This window comes from Cotesia typhae, unplaced genomic scaffold (genome assembly GCF_013202065.1).
Source record: "Cotesia typhae breed Kobodo isofemale line unplaced genomic scaffold, CoteBio_Ctyphae contig_123, whole genome shotgun sequence".
NCBI classification, from domain to species: Eukaryota; Metazoa; Arthropoda; class Insecta; order Hymenoptera; family Braconidae; genus Cotesia; species Cotesia typhae.
Genome location: NW_027423715.1, coordinates 441,512 through 468,499, shown reverse-complemented (window position 1 = coordinate 468,499; position 26,988 = coordinate 441,512). Strand labels below are relative to the sequence as shown.

At 28.7% G+C, this 26,988-nt stretch overlaps 3 protein-coding genes across 11 annotated transcripts; 1 reads left to right on the top strand and 2 right to left on the bottom strand.

Moving 5' to 3' along the window:
* Positions 1-338: 338 nt before the first annotated feature.
* Positions 339-26,919, bottom strand: LOC141537213 (uncharacterized). 8 transcript variants are annotated; one of them, XM_074258098.1, is made up of 14 exons: positions 26,812-26,919; positions 26,520-26,706; positions 17,202-17,237; positions 16,453-16,611; positions 16,127-16,393; positions 15,857-16,063; positions 15,689-15,793; positions 15,413-15,628; positions 14,071-14,524; positions 13,781-14,012; positions 12,143-13,228; positions 9,025-9,249; positions 4,546-4,590; positions 4,324-4,464 (listed from the first exon to the last, which is right to left on the bottom strand). In XM_074258098.1, exons 4-12 carry the CDS (start codon positions 16,591-16,593, stop codon positions 9,198-9,200), a joined length of 2,760 nt encoding a protein of 919 aa, XP_074114199.1. In that variant the 5' UTR covers positions 16,594-16,611; positions 17,202-17,237; positions 26,520-26,706; positions 26,812-26,919; the 3' UTR covers positions 4,324-4,464; positions 4,546-4,590; positions 9,025-9,197. The 8 variants fall into 8 exon arrangements, with proteins under 8 accessions (XP_074114171.1, XP_074114199.1, XP_074114184.1 ...); XM_074258083.1 differs by lacking the exon at positions 17,202-17,237; XM_074258101.1 differs by lacking the exon at positions 17,202-17,237 and having other exon boundaries at positions 26,520-26,701; positions 26,812-26,914.
* On the top strand, positions 468-9,015 carry LOC141537249 (bestrophin-4). The gene is made up of 6 exons (XM_074258117.1): positions 468-2,111; positions 2,183-2,317; positions 3,567-4,122; positions 4,200-4,432; positions 4,514-4,651; positions 8,064-9,015. Exons 1-6 carry the CDS (start codon positions 1,933-1,935, stop codon positions 8,788-8,790), a joined length of 1,968 nt encoding a protein of 655 aa, XP_074114218.1. The 5' UTR covers positions 468-1,932; the 3' UTR covers positions 8,791-9,015.
* Positions 4,783-7,073, bottom strand: LOC141537255 (uncharacterized). 2 transcript variants are annotated; one of them, XM_074258130.1, is made up of 2 exons: positions 5,322-7,073; positions 4,783-4,957 (listed from the first exon to the last, which is right to left on the bottom strand). In XM_074258130.1, the coding sequence occupies exon 1, from the start codon at positions 7,071-7,073 to the stop codon at positions 5,901-5,903; it is 1,173 nt and encodes a 390-aa protein (XP_074114231.1). In that variant the 3' UTR covers positions 4,783-4,957; positions 5,322-5,900. The 2 variants fall into 2 exon arrangements, with proteins under 2 accessions (XP_074114231.1, XP_074114240.1); XM_074258139.1 differs by having other exon boundaries at positions 4,783-4,951.
* Positions 26,920-26,988: the final 69 nt, after the last annotated feature.

Below are 26,988 nucleotides of genomic sequence, written 5' to 3'. Positions count from 1 at the left end.
CCAGCAACAATAATCGCTTAAAAAAATCGAATTATAATTACAATTACCTTCTAAAATAAGAATTTAAAAATTGGTGAATGTATTACATAACAATAAGCAATTAATAACAAATGATTAATGACAAATATTAAGTACAATAAAGCAAAAGTAGTCTTTGTTTGTTTATTTTCTAGCATAAGTCTCCGACACCCACGATGTCCATTTGAGCTTGACATTTATGCTTTTGGGATTTTGCCATACCACAGTTAACTTTAAGAAGATATAAAAGATAGAAAAGTTGTACTTGCTAGTTAACCAGAGAAGTCTAGTGTTCACAGCGTAAGTAATAATATATAGTGCAGAGTATGTAATGTAGAATAAAGATTAAAACGATCATGAGAGGTGGTAAGTGATCGAAACCCGAAGGAGACAGTTGTTGTTTGAATACTCCGCTGCACAGTCTTCTCTATTTATTCACTGCAATTTATATTTAAACCTAAAATAAATAAAAATTTTAAATTTAACTAAAAAAAAAAAAAATAATTTATAGACATTTAAGTGATTAAAAATAAAAAAAATTACTCAGATTTATAAAAATTTTAAAGTTTATTAAAAGAAGAAATCAGTGATCTAGATTTGGAATTATTTAAAAATGATTGCCGCTGTTTGTTATTGTAAACTTGAAAATGATTGATAAATGTATTATTTCATACCTCAACAATTTCCTCAATTTAATCTCAACATAATAATATTTAAAGCAGCAACAGTTACATTGGCATAAATGTCATAACAAATGTTAAAAATTTATTATCAGATTTCTTCTGATAATATTTAAGTGTAAGTGAATTCTTAAGTTTGTATCGTCAAAAATTGACATTAAAATAAATATATATTTATTTATTATTTGTGTAATATGCAACTGTATAATTTATTTTTATATTTATATATTTATATTAGAGACTTAGACAGTGTCTGCACCTCTGGCTATATTTATCAGCGTGTGAATACTGGCGTGATTGCCAAGCCTTGTATTACATACATTCAATCCTTAATCTAGGATAAAAAATAAAATTAAAAAATTTTTATCTTCATTAATTAAAGATCAAGATTTCTTCTTCTTCAATAATAATTGCTTATTGCCGTAATTATTATTTATTTATTTTTTTTTTTTCGTTTGCTTGAAAAATTTAAGCGAAGAAATATTCTTCAGCAAGCATTCTTGTGTCAACACGTGCTTTGGCAAATACTTGGTGAGGATTTTTATTTAAAAAAATACGACATTGGCTGATCTAAAGATTTAATGAGACACTTCACCAAAGTCTCGTCTCTTTTTATATTTATCCATACATATATGTATTAATTCTCGATGCCTGGGCCAAATTACCTCTTAAAAACCTTCAACTATTTTAAAGCAATTATACTAACCTTGTGATTATTTAATTAAATAAAATAATAATAATTATTGAGCTGAAAAATGTTTTTTAAAAATAAAAATTTTTAAAATTTAAAATAATAAAAATAGTATGTGAATAAGTGAATTGATTATTTAGTGGCTAAATATATGTACTCTAGTTAATAGACGGTATATATTCACGATATTATGTGTTTTACTTGTTGATGAATAAAAGTGGGTTGAAAATGAAACTCGATGAGGAGGACAATGACGTGATATCAGCGACTCCCACTTGGTTTTGTATTTTACAAAAGCTCAAAGAGCTTGCTATGCTCATGGAAAAAATATAAAAAAGAAGAAAACTGATAGAGCTTATTTAATGCAATAATATATTTAAATATTATTTTTAAATAATAATCAAGGGGGTTGTTATTATTTAAATGGATTAAATAAATAAAAAATTAAATTAAATGGCACGATGAACCAAGTATCCAAGTTCGGGATTATTTATCATGGAAGAAATAAGTCAGAGTGTGAAGAATTATTAATTATTGTAAATAATGACGGTTTCATATCAGTACGAGGTCGCAAGCTCGACGAGCGGTGGATTCACCAGGCTTCTTTTTATGTGGCGGGGATCTCTTTACAAATTAATTTATCGAGAGTTATTACTCTTTTTAGTTGTCTTCGGCATTATTTCTGTTATTTATAGACATATTTTAATCACACCTCATAAAAGGTAAATTTAAAAAAATTTTTTTTTTTTTTTATTTAAAAGAAAAAGTTTCTAACGTTACCTTTTTTTGTTAGAGCGTTCGAGAGAATCGTTATTTATTGTGATACATTCGTTAGTCTTATACCGCTGAGTTTCGTCCTGGGATTTTATGTTGCTTATGTTGCTGGACGATGGTGGCAACAGTATATGGCTATTCCTTGGCCTGATAAGTAAGTAAAAAATTTTTGTTATACATTAAAATTGAACGTAAATCAGTTAATGCTTTTTTAAAATTATATATTGATATTTTTGGGACTGAATAATTGAAAAATAAACAGAAAAAAATTTTTTTTTCAAAACTATCTGTGTGAAAAATTTTAAATCAAATATCGACAGTCTAATTAGCAATTGGTCTAACTCCTTAATTTTTAGAGGGTGATTTTTTAACATTTTGATATAGCAATAGTCAAATTATAAATTATTTGAATTATCCAAACCAAAATATTACATCTCTATTAGACATTAAATTATTTTTTTAAGTGATAATAAATTTTGAATTGTTTTTTCGGGCAAAAGAAAGATTCTCTAAAATAAAGTTAGACAATTTGCTAATTAAAACTTAGATATATAATTATAAAAAAATTATAAGTATCTAAGTGACTTAAAAATTAAAATTAATTAATAAATACTTTCTTACATTGAGAGACAAAATTTATTTTAAAAAAAGTAGACATTTATGCGACAAGAAATTAATTTTTAGTTAAAATTTTATTTCTTAAGGGGTTACATGGGTTTCACGGTTTTAAAAAATCAATTTTTTTGTCTTATTAAATTATATAACATCTCTAAAATATTGTCCTAAAATTTCAAATCGATTCAAATAATAGTTTCGGAGATACAGTTTTAAAAAGTTGCGCGCTCAAGGTGCTTCTCGTGTAAGAAATAAAATTTTTAGTAAATTCATTTTCTTGTCACAAAAATGTCTATTTTTTTTTTCAAAATAAATTTTTTTTCTCCATGTATACAGAAAAAACAAGATGACACTGGATATCATCCCATATAATAGCTAGTGTAATCCAGATTGCAATGATTATAATCCAGATATCACCCAGTATAATCTGGATTTTTTTAGCTACTATCTGAAATTTTTTTCGCCACAGATATCACTGAGTATAATCTAGGATGATATCCGGTGTCATCTTGTTTTTTCCGTGTAACTAAAGAAATAAAAAAATTTTTAATTTGGAAAAAAAAATTATATTGAAAAATTGCAAATTATCATCCAAAATTTTTTTTCCCAAATCTAGAAAATTTTTTTCCAACAATAAATTCACTGAAAAAAATTTTTATTTTTTCAATAAAAAAATAAAATTTTAAACGAATAAATTTCTTCTTAAAAAATTTCTAATGTTTTTTTAAATAAATTTTTTCTTCTTGTATTCTTCGAATAATAAAATTAACAAAATAATAATTTTCCAGGGTAATGCACTTGGTAGCATTATACGTGACAGGCAACGACGAATACGGGCGTATGTTACGTCGATCATTGATGCGATACCTCAACCTGTCATTGATCCTAGTGTTACGATCTATAAGTTCAGCAGTGAAGCGCCGGTTCCCGACCCTGGATCATGTCGTCGACTCGGGTTTCATGACTGCTCTTGAACTAGAGCTCTTTCAGTCAGTGCCGAGTCTGGAATTCAACACTTACTGGATTCCCTGCACGTGGTTCATAAACCTTCTAAAAGAATCGCGTCGGACTCACAGACTGCCCGACCCGCAGGGCCTCAAGATAATAATGGAGGAGTTCAACGAGTTCAGATCAAAATGCGGGTTGCTCTGGAGCTACGACTGGGTCTCTATACCTCTGGTTTACACCCAGGTGGTGACTCTCGCGACCTATAGTTTCTTCGTAGTGGCTCTTGTGGGTCGCCAGTACATCGAAGGCACCAAGAAGCCTTTTCAAATGGCTCTGGACGCTTACTTGCCTATTTTTACCATCCTGCAATTTTTTTTATACATGGGCCTACTGAAAGTATGCATCAACTTATTAAAACTTTAATTCTACTGCAATAAATAATTAACTAATTGAATTTATAATTTATTTTAAAGGTGGCTGAACAGTTGATAAATCCTTTTGGCGATGATGATGAAGACTTTGAGCTTAACTGGCTGATTGACCGTCATACCAAAGTGTCTTACTTGGGGGTTGATACTCTGATGAATCGGTGTCCGCCTCTTGTTAAAGATTTTTATTTTGACTCGGAAAATATTGTTTTGCCTTACACTGAAGCTGCCGCTGCTTACAAGCGTAAAACTTATCGTGGAAGTGTTGCCAATATGACGTAAATATTTTTAATTTTTTTTTTTTTTCGACCTGAAAAATAAGTTATTAGCAATAAATAAGTATATTGTTATTTAATTAGAGTTCCTGAAGAAAAGCAGACAATGTTTTTACCGGATATTACCGAAGAAGAAGATGAAACTTCCCATCCCGCGACACCTAAAACATCATCCGTTAGTTTAGCAACTAATTCTAATGAAAGTCCTGGTACAAATAAGCGGTAAGCATCAGTACGATGTTAAATATTTTTTTTATCCAAGCTTTTTAAAATTAACGATTTAAGGGGGTATTCTGATCTAGAAACATGAATTTCAGGTAATTTTTGAAATGTCGTAAAAAAAAGACAATTAATATTTTTACTATACATTTTTTTATTAGTTGTTTGTTAACATTAGAAGAATACAAAAAAAAATTAAAAACTAAAAAAAGTACAAAATTTTTAAAATTATAAGCTGACGGAGTGGGGGCTCTTTAAAAATTTCCACGTGACCATGACCATGATTTTAACCCTCCTAGTAATCTGAAACTAAAAAAAAAAAAAAGATTATTAATCAAGAATAATGTCGCAATGGTCGGAAGTAGGGAAAAGTTTGAAAAAAAATTTTTCACAAAATGGCGACTGTTTAAAAAAAAATTTTTTTTTCGACCACTTTTTCTGACGGTTTTGAATTTTTTAAAAATAGTTAAAATAAAAATTTGGGGATAGGGCTAGTTCCAACCATAGACAAGCCAATAAAGAAGACTCTATAAAAATTCCAAGTAAATCGGTCCAGTAGAACCTGAAAAATCGTGGTCATCGTTCCGAAAAAGACAGTTTTGAGAAAAACGCGTTTAAAGTTTCGCGTAAAGTTTTTTCTAGTCTAAGTCATATAATGATATTTTAAACTTACATTGATTTAATCTGCCATTCCTGCCTCATACATTGGACCTTCCTCGACTTCAAAGAAACTATTTTCTGCATTTCTTTCTTCATATCGAGCAGTTCTGGCCTCCTTTGAAGCGATGGATGCTCGTGTTTCGGAGCGGTCAATCCGGGCGTTGTCGCGTTTGCCAGCAAATGAATGAGCTTCTGGTCCAATTTTTATTCCCATCAGCTCCATCATTTTTAAAATAGGAATAAAGCCTTCATTGAAAATACAAACGCTAATAAATGTCGCTATCTCGATAATATGAAGTCCAGAATGAATGTGTTTCGGAGCGAAAGTCCAAATCAGAGAGTTCAGAGACTCATTATTATTCTGCGTTTCTGAACCTAAACATCGGGTCAATAATTCCTCTGATGAGAAGCTTTCGTAAATTGGCTTTATTACTTTCAAGACGTTATCAGACAGAGGAGGATTCTCGTGGTCAAACTCCTCTAATGTACGTACGGATGCAGCTTTTTGCCACTTACACCAACTGTCCGTACCAGGTGGGCAATACATATGTTGCGGATTTTCATTTGTAGAACTGCTATGATAGTAAGTAGCTCAAATTGCATTTTTCATGTTCTCAACAGAATCAGGGTGCCGGCGAATCGCTAAGCCATAATATAAAGACAATTTATTAATGACTTTATCAGTTAATTTGCCTTCACCCTTTCCACCAATCCCTCTATTTTCTTTTTTCGCTTTTCGTAACCTTGCACCCATTCTTTTTTGGACGTGACCTACGCATTCTTTTTTTTGGACAAATGGGTTACCATCGTAAGGATCCATATCGAGAATACCCTTGAATGTTTTAGTGTCACCATCTCCAATGTAATTAGCATATTTCACTCCGTGATTTTCATTTGATCGATAGAACATTTCGACAATAGCATCAACTTCCATTTTGCCTGCACTTCCTTTATAGTTTATTGTACATAATTCTTCATGACTTTCATACCAATCGTTATACGCAGCAATATCAGAATATTTTTTATTTTTCCAAACATTACAGCCTTGACAGAAACTAGATTTGACAACAGTATCAACAACCTTCTTGCAATTTTTTGCTACAAGTGTAGTTACTCCAAATAGAGAATTAAAACCCCTTTTTTTCCATGTCCCATCGCCAGAAACAGTAAACTCCGTAGAACAAGCATTAGGATCACTAGCTGATATTAACTCTTTTTCTTCATTCACAGCTTTGGAAATAATGAGGTTATAAACTGTACATGCGGCCAAATGGATGTTTTCGATGCAAGCGTAGTATGTACTGATTGATAATCCTTGACAGATATCCATGATACTGCAGAAGATATTTATTCCCTCCCTGCCAACTCCCAAAAGCCGCATAGCAAAAATAATTCTTCGGTTTACTTCAAAGGATTTGTCGACGAATGGACATGATGGTATATATTGAACACTATCGCAACCACATTGTAATGAAATTTTAAAACCTAATCCACGAAAAGATGTGCGTGAAAATTTAATCTCTTTTTTACATTGAGCGCACAAAACTAAAGAAGAAATCATCGAGAAAACCGTGAAAAACTCCAATACACAGTAGCCGTAATTATTTTCAATGATCACCTCTTCATCATTAGATTTTTTTAGTTTTGCTGCTGATGCACTTGTAAAATTGGTGTCTTCTTGTGCCGTGTATCGATTACCGTGAAATTGCCTTTTCTTCTGACGATGTGGACGCGTACGCCTTTCCGCGGAAGATTTTCTATCCATTTTATTTTTAAAACATTATTTTTAACTGTTATTATTTAACTCACAGCACATACGTCCACGTGGTTCAGAGGTTAGAATTCAACTGTTAGCAGCTGGATGCAAGTGAATACTAAATGTATCAGATACGGGTCACCTCAGGTTCTCATATAACTATATATATATATATATATATATATATATATATATATATATATATATATATATATATATATATATATATATATATATATATATATATATATATATATATATATATATATATATATATATTTGTATAGAGGAACAAATGGTTTTACTCAGAATAGGGATTCAGGTAGACGGAGAATCCCTAATGTCTTTTGTTCGATTAGTTGCGACCGAACAAGTTTGGATGCCAGGTCAGAAAAATACTTATATCTCCGAAAATAATTTAAATTTTGAAAAATCCTCTTGTACACATATTCTAAAATAGTTAAATTTTGAAAATATAAAAAAAAAAAAATTTTCGATTTTTTGAAATTTCTAGACCAGAATACCCCCTTAAATTATCATATCTTTCTTACCGATAGTCAATTAATTATGATAAGTATTTAGGCTGCATTTGAAAATACTCTATCTCTAAATACATAATTAAGAAATGACCTTGTATCTCGTGAACTATTGATATTTTTATTGATATAAGCTCATCCTGATGTTACACTCATCGAGACCTTTCATTTAAGTACCCACATCATTTTTTCATATATTTATATATATTATATATACGTATATATGAAAAATATATAAAAATGCCATGTGGGTACTTAAATGAAAGGTCTCGATGAGTGTAACATTGATATGAATTTATATCTTACAAAATGTCAATAATTAAGAAAGTACAGTGTAATTTAACAAAAGTCATTATTCAATAAATCAAAATTACATTTATTTATAGTCTATAAGTCACAGCAGTCACGTAGTGACTGCAAGATTGCTAGTGATAATTAATAAAATTATAAACACTTGTTTTAGCCAGATCATTGGGTCACCTTCAGCGACTCCGAAGAAGACTGAAAACACTACCGAAACAATTATTCAACTGGATAATCCAGAACCCGTAGAGTCTCTGGCATCAGAGCTGTCAACCGATCGGAGCCAGTATACTCCAGGGGCCGTGAAAAGAAATTCCCGGTCACTCCAGTGGCTGGAGCTAAACCGAAAGCGCTTCATTCCTTTAGCAAAATTGAGCCGAGTGAGCGTCCAGCCCTGGCCTAGTGCAACGAATCTCCAAGAAAGTACTTTGTCTTATGAAATACCCAAGTCTTCGTCGCTCCAGAGTCCTCCGCCTTCCATTAGCGTCAGTTGTGGCTCGGATGAGCCTAATGATGACCTCCAAGGGTTTTTCAACTCGGCGTTCTCCCAAGAACATCTGCCGGATACTGACAAATCTCTTAAGCAACAAACCTCCGAGGAGTCAAACTCTGCAAAGTCCAAAAAATCACGGACAAGATTTTTGGTCAGGCGACAGAGTTCAGTCAGCAGCAGCAAGAAGAGAAAAATATTCCGGTGGAAACGTCCTCTGGATTCAACGCAATCCAGGCGCAAAACTACTGACTGCGTGCCCTCACCTGCTGATATTATTCCTCAGACCAGCAGTTCACCAGATTTGGAGAGTTTTACAGCTATTGACGTTATTATTCCGCCTCGAGCGGCTTCTGAAGACAGGGACCACGCATTAGATCTTTTTACTAAAGATTAATCCTCCAAAAATTAATAATAAATCCCGGCTTTTATTTATATTTATATTTTAATTAAAAAAAATAATTAATGGACAATTCAGTATTATCCAGTGCTGGAGTGAACACTGCTTGTATTCATTTATTTATTTATTTATTTATACTATTATTGTTGTACTTAAATAAATAAGCATGTAAATTATGTAAATAAATTGAGATAATGTCAGATATTAAGTGAGAAGCGTGTCGGTACTTACCAAGAGTTTTATTTAACCACGTGATTTCCAAGCTTGACTCTAGATACCACCACTTTCAGACGATAAATACTCGGTTTTAATTATTACTGCGTTAAATTCAGTTTTTTAATTAATTTTTTATTTAAACTATTACTTAATAATTTTATTTATCAATTATTCGTTTCAATAATTCGTCAATACTTTTTGTTTAAACGTTTGCAACATCTGTTGATAAATTGAATGTTTCTGAAAAAAATAATTAATAATAAAAATTTTTTTTTAGATCCTGTGTAAAAAAAAATTGTCGTTTGTTTAAGATTTTAAACTTGACACAAAACAAGACTTTTTTAAGACGCCAAAAAAAAAAAAAATCCGAGAGTAGATTTTTTAAATTTGGTTCTCGAATTTGTTAAGAAAATTAAATTTGAAATTGTTTTAAATTGAATTTAAGGGGCACACCTAGTGTGAAATTTCGAAAAAGTCGATTTTTTTTTTTTTTTCATATTTCGGTAGATTACACCTTTAAAAATAACATATTAAAATTTCAAATCGATATATCAAATAGTTTTTGAGTTATAACATTTTAAAGAGCAGCCGCTCGGCAGCTAGAGTGTCATTAGCTGCGAGACGTACCTGAAGTATTGTTCAGAGTCTACTGTCTCTTCCAGCCCCTATAACACGATTCCAGTTTCTATTGTTGGCTCTCAGGTATACAAAAATATATCATTATAATAATTTCTACAAATTTCTAGAAATTTTTCGTTTACTGCCACGTAAATTATTTTCGGAGCCAGACACATTTAGTCTCATTGTGATCGTTGTATCGAGCGCATCATAATTTTACACGTGCTATTTTCTTGAAAATGAGTGATCAATCTTCATATTCAAATAAAAAGAAACTCACAATGTTCCTAAGCATCGATCAATTGCGAAAAAACGCAAGTTTACCGGAAATAGATTTACATTTGAGCAATCTACTGCGAATACCAGAACGTCCGCAGAAAAGCTATTACAAAATAATGACAATAATGTTGTGATTGACCCATCTCATGGATATTGTATTTTGCAATTTTTATCAGTTTTTAGTGCAATTAGTAATTTAGTGGTGTGTAAAACCTGTCAAAAAAAAGTTACTTTCAATCAAGCAAGTTCAAGAGGCCTAGGGTTCAAAATTGCTATTATTTGTGAATGTGGCAATTCGTATATTAATTCTGGACCAATGATTAATAACGCCTTTGAAATAAATAAACGTATTGTTGCTGTGATGCGTCTATTGGGCATTGGAATAAATGGGATAAATTTTTTCTGTGGATTAATGGATTTAGCATGCAAATTTTACGACCAAACTTTTGCGGGATGTTTTACGAATTTACAGATTGCAGCCGAAACTGTTTGTAAGCTCAGTATGCAGCAAGCTATAAATGAAGAAAAAGAGCTTACATTAAAGAAAGAAAATTCGGAGACAAATTTGACTGTTAGCGGCGATGGTACCTGGAAAAAACGTGGCCATACTTCCCGTTTTGGAGTAGTTACGCTGGCAGGAAAATACAGCAAGAAAATTCTTGATTCATGCGTAAAATCTACATATTGTCAGAGTTGTGTTTTTGGAAGAAAAAAAAAAAGATAGCGAACCTGAAGATTATGAGGAATGGCTATCATTACACGATGAAGAATGTGATGCCAATCATAAAGGATCTGCCTCAAAAATGGAAGTGGATAGTGTAAAAGACATGTTTGGTCGTTCCATTAGTAAATATGGTGTAAAATATACCCGCTATATTGGTGATGGTGATAGCGCTACCCACAAAGGACTTATAGATTTGAATCCTTATGATATTCCTGTTGCTAAATTGGAATGCTATCTACATGTGAAAAAAATAATGGGAACACGTTGCCGAAGTGTAAAGAACATTAATAAGAAATTAACAATACTCAAAACAACAATGAAAGCTACAACGGTTTACTTTGGCACTTTTCACCCACGCATCTTCATAATGGCTTCAAAACTATTGAATTGTCAAATAATTTTGCAACTGCAATATTTAATGACGGTTATTCGTCAATTTTGAAGATATTCAATGTAATGGGAGTGATAGTTGGACCTGCAGCAAGAGATTTTGCGGCTCTTAAGGACGACACGAGAATACGAATCGCTGATTATCGCCAAAGGGCTTCTTCAAAAGAAGGTCGATCATCTCGAAGAAAAGCTTCTTCAGCTGAACAAGCCCTTTTCGAAGAAGAGGAAGGTGTATTATATGGCCCTGGAATAGCAGATTAGCTGTAAATATGATTTTAAACCACTTATAACAGTGGAAACGATCATTTTATCTTTAAACGCGTTTTTCTCGAAACAGCATTTTCCGAATTTGCTGCAGTGATTACTCAAAAACAAATGATCCGATCACTATCGAATTTTTTTTACATGTTCTATATATAGTTCTCCGTACAATGACCTATCGATTTTTTGATCTGATCAAAAATCGAATTTTCGCAGGCCACAAACGACCAAAATTTTAGGTAAAATTCGACTATTTTTTTTAAAACGCCGCCATATTGTCAATTTTTGATTTTTTTTTTTATCGTAGGTCATTGTACAGACAATATTATCTAGTTTAACGAGATATTTTTTTTTTAGATTTCATCCACGGAGAAGGCCGGAATCACTGCAGCAGTGAAGGACCTTTTTTTTTTCGCCGTTAGAGATCGACGATAACTTAAAAATATTTAATTTTTTTCTACAAAAATTTCATTATGTATTCTTAAAACATGTATAAATATATTCTTAAAATTTTAAAATAATTGATAAAGTATTTTTTTTAATAAAAATTCCCAAAAATCACGTTTTTTTTAGGCCGTTACACTAGGTGTGCCCCTTAAAATTGTTGAAAATTTATTATCAGACAATTTTAATGTTTTGGGGCTTTGTCGCTGTTAACTTATCTTAAAATAGTCACAGAATAATTTTTTTAAACTTTTTTAAGATTTTTTTAAAACGATTTTTAGATTATTTTAAGACTCTTCATAATAATTTTCCGGAGCTGTCGCTGTGATATCATTATATTTAAGATGTTAAACAAACGACAATTTTAAGACGATTTTTTTTACACGGGATATTTAAAAAAAAAAAAATAATAAATACCTTTGTCGTGATTTATCATTATTGTATTTAGATAAAATGTTGTGTCGATTATCATCGTGTTTATTTTTGCTTTGATTATCGGATAAATCATTGTTAAAATCCGGGTGATTAGTTTGATTTAATTTAATAGTGTTTAAATAAGTAGGAATACTATCTAATTGATGATGATGATGATAATTATTTATATCATTAGGGGATTTTATTGACGAAAGACCCTCACTAATAAATCCGCTTTCGTTATCAAATAATTGAGGATCGAATTTTTTGGCTACGCAACTAGATAAATTTTTTAGCAACGACGGCTTTAAAGCCGCTTTGTAATTTTGCTTTATCTCTTCAAGCATAGCACGGTCGTCTTTCATAGCCGATTCCTTATTTTCACGCACAATCGACTTTATTAATTGATCAGTATCTGAATCATTAAATGCCTTGGGGGCACTATCTTCCCTATCTTTGATATTATCACAGTCAATATCATTAAAATCAGTAGAGCCTTTTTCATTGCAACTATCCAACTCGACATGTTTCATCAGAATACTCAAGCTCTCGTGGAATTTATCCGGCAATTTAATAACACTACCATCAGAATAAATGTTATCGCTCAAGTCACTAGTCAATCGTTTAATATCTCGTTTGATAATTATTATTTGATTAGACTTATTTGTCAAGTTATCTTCAAGCTGTTTATTTAAATTTTTGCACTCAGTATATTCTTTCCGCAAATCTTTCACGGCATCCTCCAGCTTACATTTTTCTTTAGAGCGGTTCATCAATTGTTGCTCCAACATTTTTATCTGCAATATTTTTTCATCCTTATATTTGATAGATTGTATCTCTTCAGACACTTCCTTCACATCTTTTTCAGTGTCTTGTAATTTTTTATAAATCTCTGAGTTTTCACGCTCCAGTAAATTTATTTTAGAGTTTTTTTCTTCTAACTCTGCAAGAATACTAGCGATTTTTTTTTCTAAATTTTGTTTTTCTTCTCGCAGAGAAATAACTTCGTAGTTTTTTGCCTCTAAACATTCGTTTAAATGTTTTAATTTATTTGTCAAATTTGAGTGTTCTTTTTGGAGTGAAGCAACTCTACAAAAAATCAATTCAATTACTACACAGAAAAAAAATTTACTTGAATCAAGTGAATAATTTTAAAGAATTTCATGTTCTTGATTTGAGAAGAAAAATTCTTAAACTGAGAAATTTTTCTTGGTTAGAGTAAATTTTACTTAGTTCAAGAATTTTTTGTCTTAATTCAAGTTCATTTTTTTTTCAGTATATTTTTCCTAAAAAAAATTTATTCACGACTCATAATGCGAAGTATAAGAAAGTGCTTTACAATCGAAAAATTTTTTTCGCCTCATTTTGGCAAATATTTTTATTTTTATACCCTTTTTAGTTCACAAAGTCAAGATATTTTGCAGACTATTGTCAAGATAATTTAATGGAGATTAATTTAATAATTTTAAAAAATTTATTAAGTGCAATTGAAACGGAAAAACACACCAAAATAGTTAAAAAAAAATTCCATGTCCGTCATGTATGAGTCAAATTTATTTTTGAAAGGATTGTAGGTCGCCGAATGCTAATGGCTAGGTAACTAAGAGTCGTTTTTGGATTTAAAAAATTTTTTTAACTTACTTTGACGTCATTACATTGAGTTCATACTTCAAATGATCATTATTCTGAATATCTTTATTTAATTCATCATTATATTGACGTAATTTTTCAATTTCATTTATCTGACTATCGATTCGCTTTTGGCATTCCTCCCACTGTGATTGATAGATCTTCTCATTGTACAAACTCTGTGAAATCTGTTTCTTCAGAATATCTATCTCTTTTTTGCTTTTCTCAACATCATTACCCGCACCTAGAATAAAAATAATTAAATGAATAATTAAATTGACGACCTTGAGGAAATAAATTACCATGAAGAGCAGTAGACAGCTGATCAATTTGTTCGCTAGATTTTTTCAAGTACATCGCAACAGTACTATCAAGATCTCTGTCACTCATAGAGTCTTTTTCTTTGGCTTCATTATTTTTCTCCGAATCCCTCTGTAGCTGTTTCGTGTGCTCTTTGTAATGATTAATTTGTTCTTGATAATAATCAATTTCATCGGATTTATTTCTGAGCTCTTCCTCCAATTCCTCGGTTATTCTTGACATTTCTAGTCGTTGAGTTTCACGTTCTTCCTCGATACGGCTTATTAATTTATTCAGACGATCGATTTCATACTCCTGGTCGCTGTAATGCACCTCGAACTGCCGTTTCCATTCAATCAAGTCATTCCGTTCGCGGATCAATGCTTTCATTCCTTCTATACCAGCCCCATAATTTCCTGCATCTTTTACAAGTTTTGCTACTTCGTCCAATTTTTTCTGTAAGAAAAAAAAAATAAATCAATATTTCTTACTTTAATTCTTAAGTCATAATTTTATTATCAAAACTTAATTTTAAAAATTAAATAAATCTTTATTATTGAGAGATTTATTTTTGTGCTATTATTTTTTTGTAATAGCAGTTACCATTTTTTTTAGTAACAGTTACAATCAGGATGATAACAGTCACTATCAGGATGGTTATATTTACTATCAAGGATAGTAATTAATATTATTGGATTCTATGAAAAAATTGATCAAAAATTCAATAATTTTCAAGTACACAGAAAGAAAATAAAAAAAAAAAAAAATTTCATATATTTATCTATCTATATATATATATATATATATATATATATATATATATATATATATGTATATATATATATATATGTATATATGAAAAATATATGAAAAATATATGAAAAATGCATGTGGGTACTCAAATGAAAGCTCTTGATGAGTGTAATATCGGAATTAGCTTATATCTTAAAAAATGTCAATAATTAAGAAATGACCTTGTATCTTGTGAACTATTGATATTTTTAAAGATATAAGTTCACCCTGAGATTACACTCATCGAGACCTTTCATTTGAGTACCCACATCAATTTTTCATATATTTATATATATGATATATATAAATATATGAAAAATATATAAAAATGTATGTGGGTACTCAAATGAAAGCTCTCGATTAGTGTAACATCGTGATGAGCTTATATCATTAAAAAGGTCAATATTTAAGAAAGTTCACTATAATTTATTAACAAAAGTCATTATTTGATAAAGCTAAATTTTTTTTGTTTATAATTCACAAATCCTGGCAGTCACATAGTGATTGCAAGGTTTCTATTAAATAATAATTTATTAATTAATTAATACATACAGCTAAAGAATCACGTTCAGTACGTAGTCCTTGCAAATTATTATCTTGTTTCAGGTGATTTATTTCTTGGACTAACTCGTAACACTGATATCTTCTTTCCTCTAGTTTACGATTCATTAATTCTATTAAATTCTTACTATTTTCTAATTTCTGTCGCGATTCATCAAACTCGTTATTGCGCTGGTCTATTATATTTTGTAGATTTAATTGAGTTTTCTACAAGAAAATTATTTAAAGTTCATACAGCACTTGCCAATAAATTTAATTATTTATTACCGTAAGACTTTCTTTAAGATTTTTAATTTGCATTTCACGATTCTGCAATGAGTATTTTAAATCACGGCTCAGGCTCTTCAGCTCATCGACTTCTGACTCTTTGGTCTGAAAAAAAAATTTATAATTATTTTCAATAATCAATATAAATATTATTAAATTAATAACTACCTTTAATTCATTTTCTAATGAAATAATTATTGATTCTGATTTAATTATATACGATTGATTCGAGTCTGTTGATAAGGTTTCACTTTCATCAGTCCTGTCATTATCATAAGTACAATTACGATTAACTTTTCTTTTATTAAACTGATAATTATAACCGCGACTGGATCCAGAGCTTGAATCACTTTCACATTCATCAGCGATTCCGCACTAAGTATTAAAAATGTTTTATTTATTTAATAATAAATTGTAAAAAAAAATTTTTTAATTTACTTGAGAAGAAGTGGATTGGCTGGTTGAGTCTTTGGGAATAGAGCACGAAATATCAGTGCTCGACTTTTGTTTAATATTATTTTTTCTACTTTTACTTTTTAGTGGCTTTGACCGAGCTGACGGCAAATCTTTTTTATTTATTTCTTCTATTTTAGTTGGACTAGAAGCACCCAGCAGTACTCCTCCGTAATTAGTTAATCTGTCTAGTTGGTTTGAGAAGAAATTTAAAATTTTCCAGTCTCCTTTTGAGAATTCTTCACCGAAATTCTAAAACACATTAATTAATCAATCAACTAAATATATAAATTATAATTATTTATAGTTACCGGTTGTCCTAATTGTTTTTTTTGTTCGGGAGTTAATTTAAGTGCTTTATATTTAGCTAATTCGCGTCTCAAAAATTCTAACTCTTTTACTGTATTGACATCAACTTCTACACTCATTCCTCCTAGTAAATGTGGAACCATTTCTCTAGTCTTGACTTGCTAAAATTAAAAAATTGTCTCAATTAATCTATTCATAGGATAGAAATATGACCTAACTTATTTTTGGCGAATCTCAGTTTCTTGACTTTAATAAAAAAAAATATCTTTAATAAAAATAAAATAATTTGTCTAAATTAAATTAGCCGACATCTGAAAGTTTTTTTATAAAAAAAATTGACATTTAGAAAATTTAATTAATTCTGAGTGCAATTTTTAAAAAATATTTTTTTTGCTCTTAATTTTTCTCTTGAAAATTGTCAAACGTTTGCTTTTAAAATCATAAATAATTTTTATTGAAATTAATTTAGCAGATATTTGATCATTTTTATAATTTTTGTAACAAATAAATTATAGCAAAAAAATTAATTATTTAAATTAAATTATTTCAAAAATTGTGCTATTCAACTTTTTTTTTTTTTATTTAATTTATAAATTTTTTGAAAATTTGTTAAAATTTTGATAATCAATATTTTTTTGAATTGTTTATTTTTTTATGTATTTTTCAAAAAAAATAGATCAATAAAATCAAACATAAATTTAATTAAAAAAAAATAAAAATTAAAATAGTGACCCCACTTGAAAATATTTACCAAAAATTTTTCAACTCCAAATTATCGGACGGCTAACTTCAGTATTATATTTAACAACATAATTAAAATAAAAATTTCTGAAATTAATTTATACTTGTCACTTGTATAAAAAAAAAATTTATTTAAGAAGAAATTAGTAAAGAATTTTAACTACAAATTTTTAAGATGTCTCATCTGTTGCCACTAGCTTACTTCACCCTGAATTCCATAACTCAAAAAAATATAAACCATGAAAATAGTTTAATTTAAAAATACATACATCTCCATTTTCAGTAATTTCACGAAAATATCGAAAATTTTCAAAAGGATCCGAACTCCAGGCTCGTAAATCATTGCAAGAGTCAATCATTTTTAATCTACATCCAAAGTACTTATTATTATTGGCCAACCCATCTCCTTGATCCAGCGGTTTTTTTCTCATGAAAAAAATACTCGATCCATACTCGGCGAAAGACATCGTTAATTTATTACTAGCCGATTAAATAAGTAATTATTAATTAAGATAATAAATACACTTTTTAAAATAAATTACTATTTAATTTATTTTTTTTTGACAGCTGACATTTTCGGTTCCTTGAATATCGCTGAATGTTGGTTAATTTTTTAAATTCATTTTTTTCTTGTTTATAATTAAAATAGTAATTATTATTATGAATTAAAGTACTCATATGTTTTTTTTTTAATTTCCCGCTTTAGATGTAAAAATAAAACAAACATCAAGAAGACGTCTGGCTGTCATTTGGCACCAGAACGTAATCAGAACCAGAATTGTTTGACGTTTATGCAGTTGAAAAAAAAAAAAAAAGAAACAAATCTCAAGATAATTATTTAGTGTGTAAATAAATAAATAAAAAAGAAAATATTTATACAAATAAAAACATTTAAACAGAAAATGAATCCTTGGTTGAGAATCGGTGAGTACATAATAAAATATTTAAACTAACAAAAAATAAGAGTAGAATTATATTACAAGTGACACGCTGACAGATGGTAATACGATAAACAGTGAGTTTAGATGTGTAATGTAGGTAGAAAAATATGTAAATAGTTTGTGATAAAATACATATAATATATATTATCACAAAATTTAATACCTAAACGCCTGAAATATCTTCAACAGTGATAAAAAGGTTAAAAGTGATTTATTTTCTAATTGACGGTGTAGAATTTTTTTTTTTTTTTCTATTCAACTCAATTTTATTTTACAATTTTAAATCTGTCTCAAGTCGGGAGTTAGAACAAGTTTTAAGTACGTCGAATGACGAGCAGGCCGTTAGCTAAAATTGTCCTGACCGATCAGGAATGCCATGACCTTTGATTTCCGTCCCGATTGTTTTATCTAGTCGTCCAAAAAAATATTCAACACGATCGTCGACGCCACTTTCGTACTTAAACTTTTATATTTCTCTGTCTTAAATTTTTATTTTGCCTTATTTAATTAGATTTACCCAACCGAGACATTTTTATTAAAATATAAATTTAAATAAAAATGACTTTATTTTGAAATTTAACAAAATTACAACTTCCGGTTTTTAATTTATGCATAAAACCTTTTTATTTTTTATCTTTCTCCATAAATGTGTTAATATGTATACGCTTTCACTTTTTATGCACTAAGTGAACTTGTACTGATTTCAGTGCAAATAAAAAATTATATCTAAGTTTTTTTTTTATTTTCTTACTAACTAAAGTTTTTTTTTTTTTTTTTTTTTTTTTTAAGTATCTCTTCATACATTTCTGTTAGTGTTAACAAACATAAATAAATAATAAAAATAAATATCTTGGTAAATTCTCAGGTACAACACTTGACAACGATATCTCATAAGGGTTCATTTGCCCGTCTTGCCTGCTCATATATACATATAAAACTACGGATGTTTTTGTGTAAACTTTGTTATGAGAACTTACGATATCTCAAATGACAATATTAGTTCATAAAAAGTATATGCCATAAAAAACAGTTAAAGATAAACAAAATAAAGTATATGTGTGTGCACAGAAAAAAAAATTTACTTGAATCAAGAAAAATAATTTTAAAAAACTTCTTTTTGAGTAGAAAAATTTTTAAACTAAGAAAATTTTCTTGGTTTAATTAAATTTTTCTTGATTCAAGAAGACAAAAAATTTTCAAAATTATTTTCTTGGTTCAAAAATTTTTCACTTGATTCAAATTAATTTTTTTTTCTGTGTGGATATTATTTTTTATAAAATAATTTTATCAGCTAAAAATAACAATAAATTTAATTGTCTTGATCGTTAATTTTGGAGTAGAAAGTTACCGCGTAAGTATAATTAAAATGAACTTTGATCGGTTGAAAAGCGTTAAATTAAAAGTAAATGTTTGGTTCACTATTTTTAAGCAGGCCAGGACTAGAGCAATATGTAATAATAACAGTAAGAAATATATATATATATATATATATATATATATATATATATATATATATATATATATATATATATATATATATATGCACAGATAAATAAATTTCTCTAAAGTTGAGAGACGGTACTAATCTATAGATAAATTTTTTTCGTCCTTGTTACCATTTGCAGACGGTGGTAAGAGTAAAGAAAAATACTCGACACTCAACGTGAAACCACTTGACGCGAATGGACTAACAAGCACGCAAACTCTCCCCGTTTGTAACTGACAATTTGCTAAAAGACTTAAAAAATTTTCTAAAGCCTAATTAGTATTGACGTACTAATTAAACTCCAGCACTTGAAGGTAAATTTTTCATTTCACTTTAATAAAGATCGATGAAACAAAATAAAACACGTAAATAATTATATGTTGAGAGAATAAATTTATTTAACAAAAAATTGATATTGTTTAAAATTTTCATCAATTTTATTTTTTAGCTGAAAAAAAATTTTTCTTAATTTTGGGAAAAAAACAATTTTTAATAGACAATTCATCCAAAATTTTTTTTTCTTAAATATAGAAAATTTTTGGCAATTATTTAAAAGTGGGGTCAAACCCATTTTGGACCAAAACTTAGTAAAAAATTAACATTTTCAAATTTTCTTTTTTTCTGTTTGTTTTTACGGCGGATTTATAATAAAAAATGTCGTGAAAAAAAAAAAAAAATAAAGATTTCAATAGTTTTTTTGCCTTCAAAAATTTTTGGATAAAATTTCTATTTTATCTTTTGTTGATATTTTTTTTTTTGGAAAATACATAAAAAAAAAAAAAGTTGAATCTCACAATTTAATAAAAAATTTATAAATTTTTTTGAAAAATTGTTAAAATTGTGAGAGTCAACTTTTTTTTTTTTAATTGTTAATTTTTTTATATATTTAAAAAAAAAATCAAATAGAAATTTCGTTCTAAAAAATGAAAATTAAAATAATTGACCCAACTTGTAAATTTTTGCTAAATTTGTTTTCAACAAGAAAATTTTTTATTTCTTCAGCTAAGAAATAAAAATATTAAAAATTTTAAACAAATTAATTTCTCATCAAACCATTCCTGATTTTTTTCAAAAAAAATCTTTTCTCTCAGCGTAATTTAAATTTTATTTTAGGCGCTAAATGTATGAGACTAGCACCTGAATCGAAAGCATTTTATGAAACACATCGACATGTAATTGAATAATATAATAATAAAAAGTAGTCCAAGAATGAATAATGTAAGACAAAAATGTTTAGAGTTTATGAGCAGACCAAACATGAGTCATTTGGATGAATTGTATTGGCAAGAGTTTGCAGGTTGCAACTATTTTTGTTCCTTCATCTTGCGTTACTACTCGAACATTGTTTTTGTATTATACATAAATATACATGTAGGTATTAGTATGTACTTGTTGTACGTACGTATTTTAGTGGTGTACTTTAGTACAACGAAACATTAGTACGTGCTCGTCGAGTGCGTAATGCAGGTCGCGGTTACCGACCATACAAAAAGAATTAAATGAAAGAGGTGCGGCATAGCGCATTACATGTATGTATGCACTTATGTATAAATGTATGCAGACGTACACTTGTTCAATTAGACTTACGAATGCTTTTGAATGCTAAACATAGACGACGACGCCTGCAGGCTAGAGAGACACTCTACACTGGGCTGGTAGATGCATTCAACAACTCCTGATGCCAAGACACCGGCGCCATTTCATTTAATTCAATACCTTTTCTTATTACGTACTATTGTCATATTTATTAATCTGCTTCTTGTTTTCTCTTTTTTTTTCTTCTTTTCTTCTTTTATTTATCCTGCGTTCTAGCCAATTGTTGCTTTGTCTCAGCAAAAACGGTAGTTTGCATAAACTTGCTTTTGCTTTGGACCTCACGTTTAGTTTTAACGCCACTGATAGCGAGAAATTATTTTTAAGATGAGGTCATGACACTCTTTCGAGTGATAAAAATTTATCGATTGCAAGGATTACTTTTTAATCATCCAGCTTTTTAATTATGGTAATTATAGTTTCACTTTTATTGAGTGTCGTAAGGTCGATTGTACCAATCCTTTTTTTTTTAAACATTTTTTTTTTGGTTGTAGAAAAATCTGTTTCACGTGGCTTGCTCTGCAATTACTTTTAAATTTAAAAAATAAAAATTAGCTAAGCAGATAGTTGATAATTTTAATAATTTTTGTAACAAATAAAAAAATTGACTTTTAGAAATTTAAAAAAACTACAAATGCAATTTTTTAAAAATAATTTTTTGGAGCAAATTTATTTGTTAAAAAAAATTAAAAAATTGTCAAGTGACAGCCAACTTTAATATCATATTTAAAAATTGTGTCAGAAAAACATGTGAGGGGGAACATTGTTCAGCTGAAAAAAAATTTAAATGGCAAATAATCTTTTTTTTTTTTTTTTTTTTTTTTTAAGTACACTTAAATTGACAGATGGTTTGACGTTTTAAAATGCTAAAGACTTTTGCTATTACTTTTATTGAGTATACCGTAAAAATCATAATTACCCACCATAAATTTAAAACCTGGGAAAAAAATTTTTTTGAAATTTAAAAATAAATTTTATTTGAAATAAAAAAAAAAAAAAAAAAAAAAAAGAAGAAATAGACTTATTGAAATATTTATATCGATATTAAAATAACAACAATAATAAATAAAAAAAATTTTTTTGTCAGAGGGTTAAGTATATCATCTTATCGTCAAGATACTCACGTTTCTGCTACGTCTTGTACTAAATTAATATATGAAATATACGATCCCACGACAGCTTGCTGATGATAAGATAATAAAAGTAAAAAAAAAAAACTATTTAATATTTTCCCATCTCTAAAAATCAGAGTCTTAATAAGAATCCTATCATATCAGAATATTTTTTTATCAGAGTAAAAAAAATCATTCATAAATTTTTCTAAAATTATTCTCTAATCTCTCTCGCTCTTGAATGTCTTCACACAAGACACACAATACTCGTAGATTTACATACGTATCTACATTAAAATTAAAATACATATAAGTAGAAAAAACATATGTACATTAAATTAACAGACGGCCAAAAATGTTGCTATAAGTTATGATAAAACGATATCAAAGAGTAATGACCTGTGTATTACAAAAATTCAATATTCATCATTCGGAACACGAAGTCTCTTAAGTTATACCACACATACGATGTTTGCCGTCCGTTTAAGATGAGTATTGTGTACTATCAGATAACTATTTAAAAAAAAACTAAATTTAAAAATATCTTAGATAATTTACCGTACAATGTAACACACAAGTTATTTCTTCTTTTGTAAAATTGCTTCAGTATCAACACGATAATCTACGTCATTAAGTTAAAAGAGTTCTATATCTAAATGTGTATGTCAATATTAAAGTAAATATAAATATAAATAGTTAATGTTTAAACAATCTTAGCCAAAGGTTTTTTTATAAGGTCAACTCGATTGCCGACCTACGATAAACCCAACCTTTTTAATTTTAATCATTCATATTAACTCAATTTTATTTTTCTTTCCCTCTCGCTCATTCACTCTATATTTTTATCACTCCTAGTTTTTTTTATATTTCTCCATATAAATATATTTATACATTTCCTAACAGTTAACGTAAGAGGATGCGATAATAATAAACTTATGTAGGTCACGAATTAAAATAATTGGTATGATTGTACTTGAATTTATAAAATGAATTTGCTACAGTCATTTTTATTATTTTTCCTCTCTATTTCTTTTATTTTTTATTTATATGTACTATTTGTAAATTATTATTATTATTATTAATATCGTCCGGATGTCGATGTTATGACCTTAGTAACCTCAATTTCTTCATACACAATCAAGAACCGAACAGGTCGTTGTTACATGAGTTACGTCGCACGTGATATGAACTTAGACAATATAAAATAATAATAATAAAAATAACGAGGATTGCTAAAATAAAAATATGTTAATCCTAATGTTTAAAACGTGAGATAAAAAATAAAAATAATAAAAATAAAATAATGAAAAAAAAAAAAAAAAAAAAAAAAAAAGTTTATGTTAACAGATCAGAGGTGCTTTGTATTCGATGTTATGCCTCTTGTCAGTGGTTATATACATGTATATACTTACAAATACATGTCTATATACTATAAGAGGGCTAACGTGGAAAACAAGTGGCTTCCGGCGCTTCGTGGGCGTGCTCCATTCATAAAACGCTACTTTCCAGCGTACGCGGGATTATACTGGTGTTGGATAGACTAGAGCCTAGACGATTCAATATACATATACATATACAATATACATATGTCTAATTTTTTCTACATACTTACATATAAACAAGTATTACGTAGCGTGTAAATTACGTTACGGCTTTGTGCACCACAAGGACATAATCGACATTAAAGCGGACATGAGTTAATCTTGAGCTCAAATAGACAAGACTCTTCATATCGCGTATTATATCGCATCGGGCAATGAAAAAATTAAAAGATTAGCAGAGACGAGATGAGAAAGTTTATTTCCTCTTCATTAAACTTTTATGTACTCGAATTTTTTTTTTGCTAAAATTTATTATTTATAATTATACTTATTATGTTTTTTTTAGTGTAAAACATGTGACAAACCCCCACTGAGGAGAAAATTCTTGAGACTGTCGGGAACTTGGGAATGCAGACCCTCGCAGCTTTGCCCAAGGGTTCCATTCGATCTAACGTACTCTTTAACATGTCACCATATATTACTTTTTTCAACCAACTTTGTTACGCTGATGTTAAATATGCTTAGTTACTTTCGATGTATGAATAGATATTATCCAAGGAAGGGGTTATTACCCATTTGCGTTTACCATATCTCTAGTTACGTAACCGCGATTGCACAACGGTCAAAAGTCTATCGCTCCCTTATTTTTTGTACCCTAAATATTTTATTTATTTATTTTATTTATGTGCCAAGGCTTAACCAAATGGCAATAATACAAAATTTGGATATAATTGATGAGAAATAATTAAATAGTGTGGTTAGATAATAAAACAGAAATATTATAGTACAATGCAATACAATAAATTCAGTAAGTAACATATAAGTAAATTCAAGCAAGCCAAACTGGATAATTAATAGGGTTATAAACTGTTAGATAGTTCAAGATTTAAGAGGAATTCAAAGGCTTTATTTTTTAATCTCTCGAGGGAATAGGAATTAATATCACTTGGTAATTCTTGCTATAAACGAATACTAGATACAATAAAAATATTATATTTTAAGCGATTATCATTGACAATATGACAAGTGTAATTTTATTTTGCACTGAGAAAAAAATACTTTTATTAAGAAAATTTTATTGATACAAAAATTTATGTTCTTGAAAATTTTCAAAAATATATATTCTTATACAGAAAGAAAAATTTCTTGACTGGAGAACAAAATTCTTAGCTGAAAAAAATTTTCGAGTGCTTGAATGAAGACCGAAATAAAATTTTTTGTTTAAATTCTATTCTTCTAAATTTCTATTTAAAAAAAAATGATTCAATATTATTTGATCCTCCCATTTGACAAGTTAGTCGATAAAAATATTAATAAAATTTACTTCTATGGAGATATTTAATTTTTTGGAGAAAGAGGTTGAATTGTCTCGAAACAAAAAGATTTTCTTGAGTTAAATAAATTTTCTCGGATCAAAAAATGTATTTCTTAAAGCAAGAGAATTAATTTTGTTGGAATAAGTAAAATTTCGTGTCAAAAAAAAAAATTTTTTTTTGCTCAAGAAAATAATTGGGGAAAAAAATATTTTCTTGGTTTTTTTTCTGTGTAGCTTAAAAACTTGTTAAATTAATTGAAATAATTTTTACTCAATTTAAATAAAGCTACTCTTTTGTTTATCTATTATCCAAACATAAATATTGATGCTCTTTTCTTTAGAAATTAATAATTAATAATAATAGAATATTTGATTGTCATCGAGTTTCTTGAACCAAGAAATTATTGAGTAAAAGATTTTTTTTTTCTCAGTATGTTTGACACATCATTACCATTAAGTGCATACTTTTAACTTTGACAGATAAAAATCAAACTTTAATTAAACTTCATGCATTAATATCCTCAAAGTAAATTTATGAATTGTGTAACGTCAATGTTATGGCCATGAAAAAAGTTTATCATAGAATTAAAAAAAAAAAAAAAAAAAAAAGGAAATTGAAGTTCTTATCGCTAAAGCTATTAAAATGTACTTCGTACTTAAGAAAGAGAAGTTGAGCCTTCCAGGTACCAAAAATTTTTCTTTAAAAATTCAATTTCTTTCGTAATTTAAGTTAACGAAAAAAACTTTTAATACTTTTAAAGATTATTTAAAAATTTTTATCTTAAATATATCTAATCACAGTAAAATAATCAAAAATAATCTGAAACAAGTTTAAAATAAAATATAATAATTTTGTTCCAAGTACTTACTTATTGATCTTAAAATTTCCTCTCTAGCTATAAATTATCTACATTGTAATATTGTCAACTACAATATGATTAAAGAATACTTGCATTGTGCTATTCTCATACATATATAAATTTACCGAGCATAAATTTAATCACAACGACAAAAATTATTGTAAATCTCATATAATTTACAACTACACATCCCTTTTATTTAAAATTTTACTGTTCAAACTTCAGAGTTTAAATGGATTTTAGCTACTGCCCGTATTCTTCCAACAATTTCATAAAAATACGCACTTACATTTAAAATTTGTCTATTTTACTCCCCCACATTTTTCTTTTCAAGAAATAACTAATCCCTAAACTAAAATAGATAATTTCGGGAAAATTTTAAGAAGACAAAGTGCAATAAATAAATCTAATGCTTGAATTATCTAAAAGTGATGGATAATGAGTATAGCAATTTTGCTCCATGATAATATAATAACTTACCTTATTCAGGATTTAAGCCGGATATTTAAAACAGATTTTCTCGGAATAACAGAAGAACCTTTGTTTGACGAATCAGTGTCAAAAATTTTTTTTTACCTGAACAAAGGACCCAGGTAATTTAGTCCCTTAAAATTAGCGAAGTGTCTTGTCATCCAGTAATGACAAAATTGTAAATCGGCAACCTGCTCTAAACATGTCACGAACATAGGTACATTATAGAATTTAAAAGACAAAATATACAACATAACTTAAATAAGAAATAAGATATAATATAATTCTTGTAAGTACTTACGTTGACACAAAGAGTAGGGCGACATGCGTTTGGGTCTGAGTGTATGTGTGTGTATGTGTTAGTACCCTCGGCAGCTGTCATAGGATACATTTTCCCGCCAACTGGCAATGGCTGCTCCAATTGGTAGGGATAAGCTGTTCTGTCAGAACTGAGAGGAGTAGGGGGGTTTCAATTCAG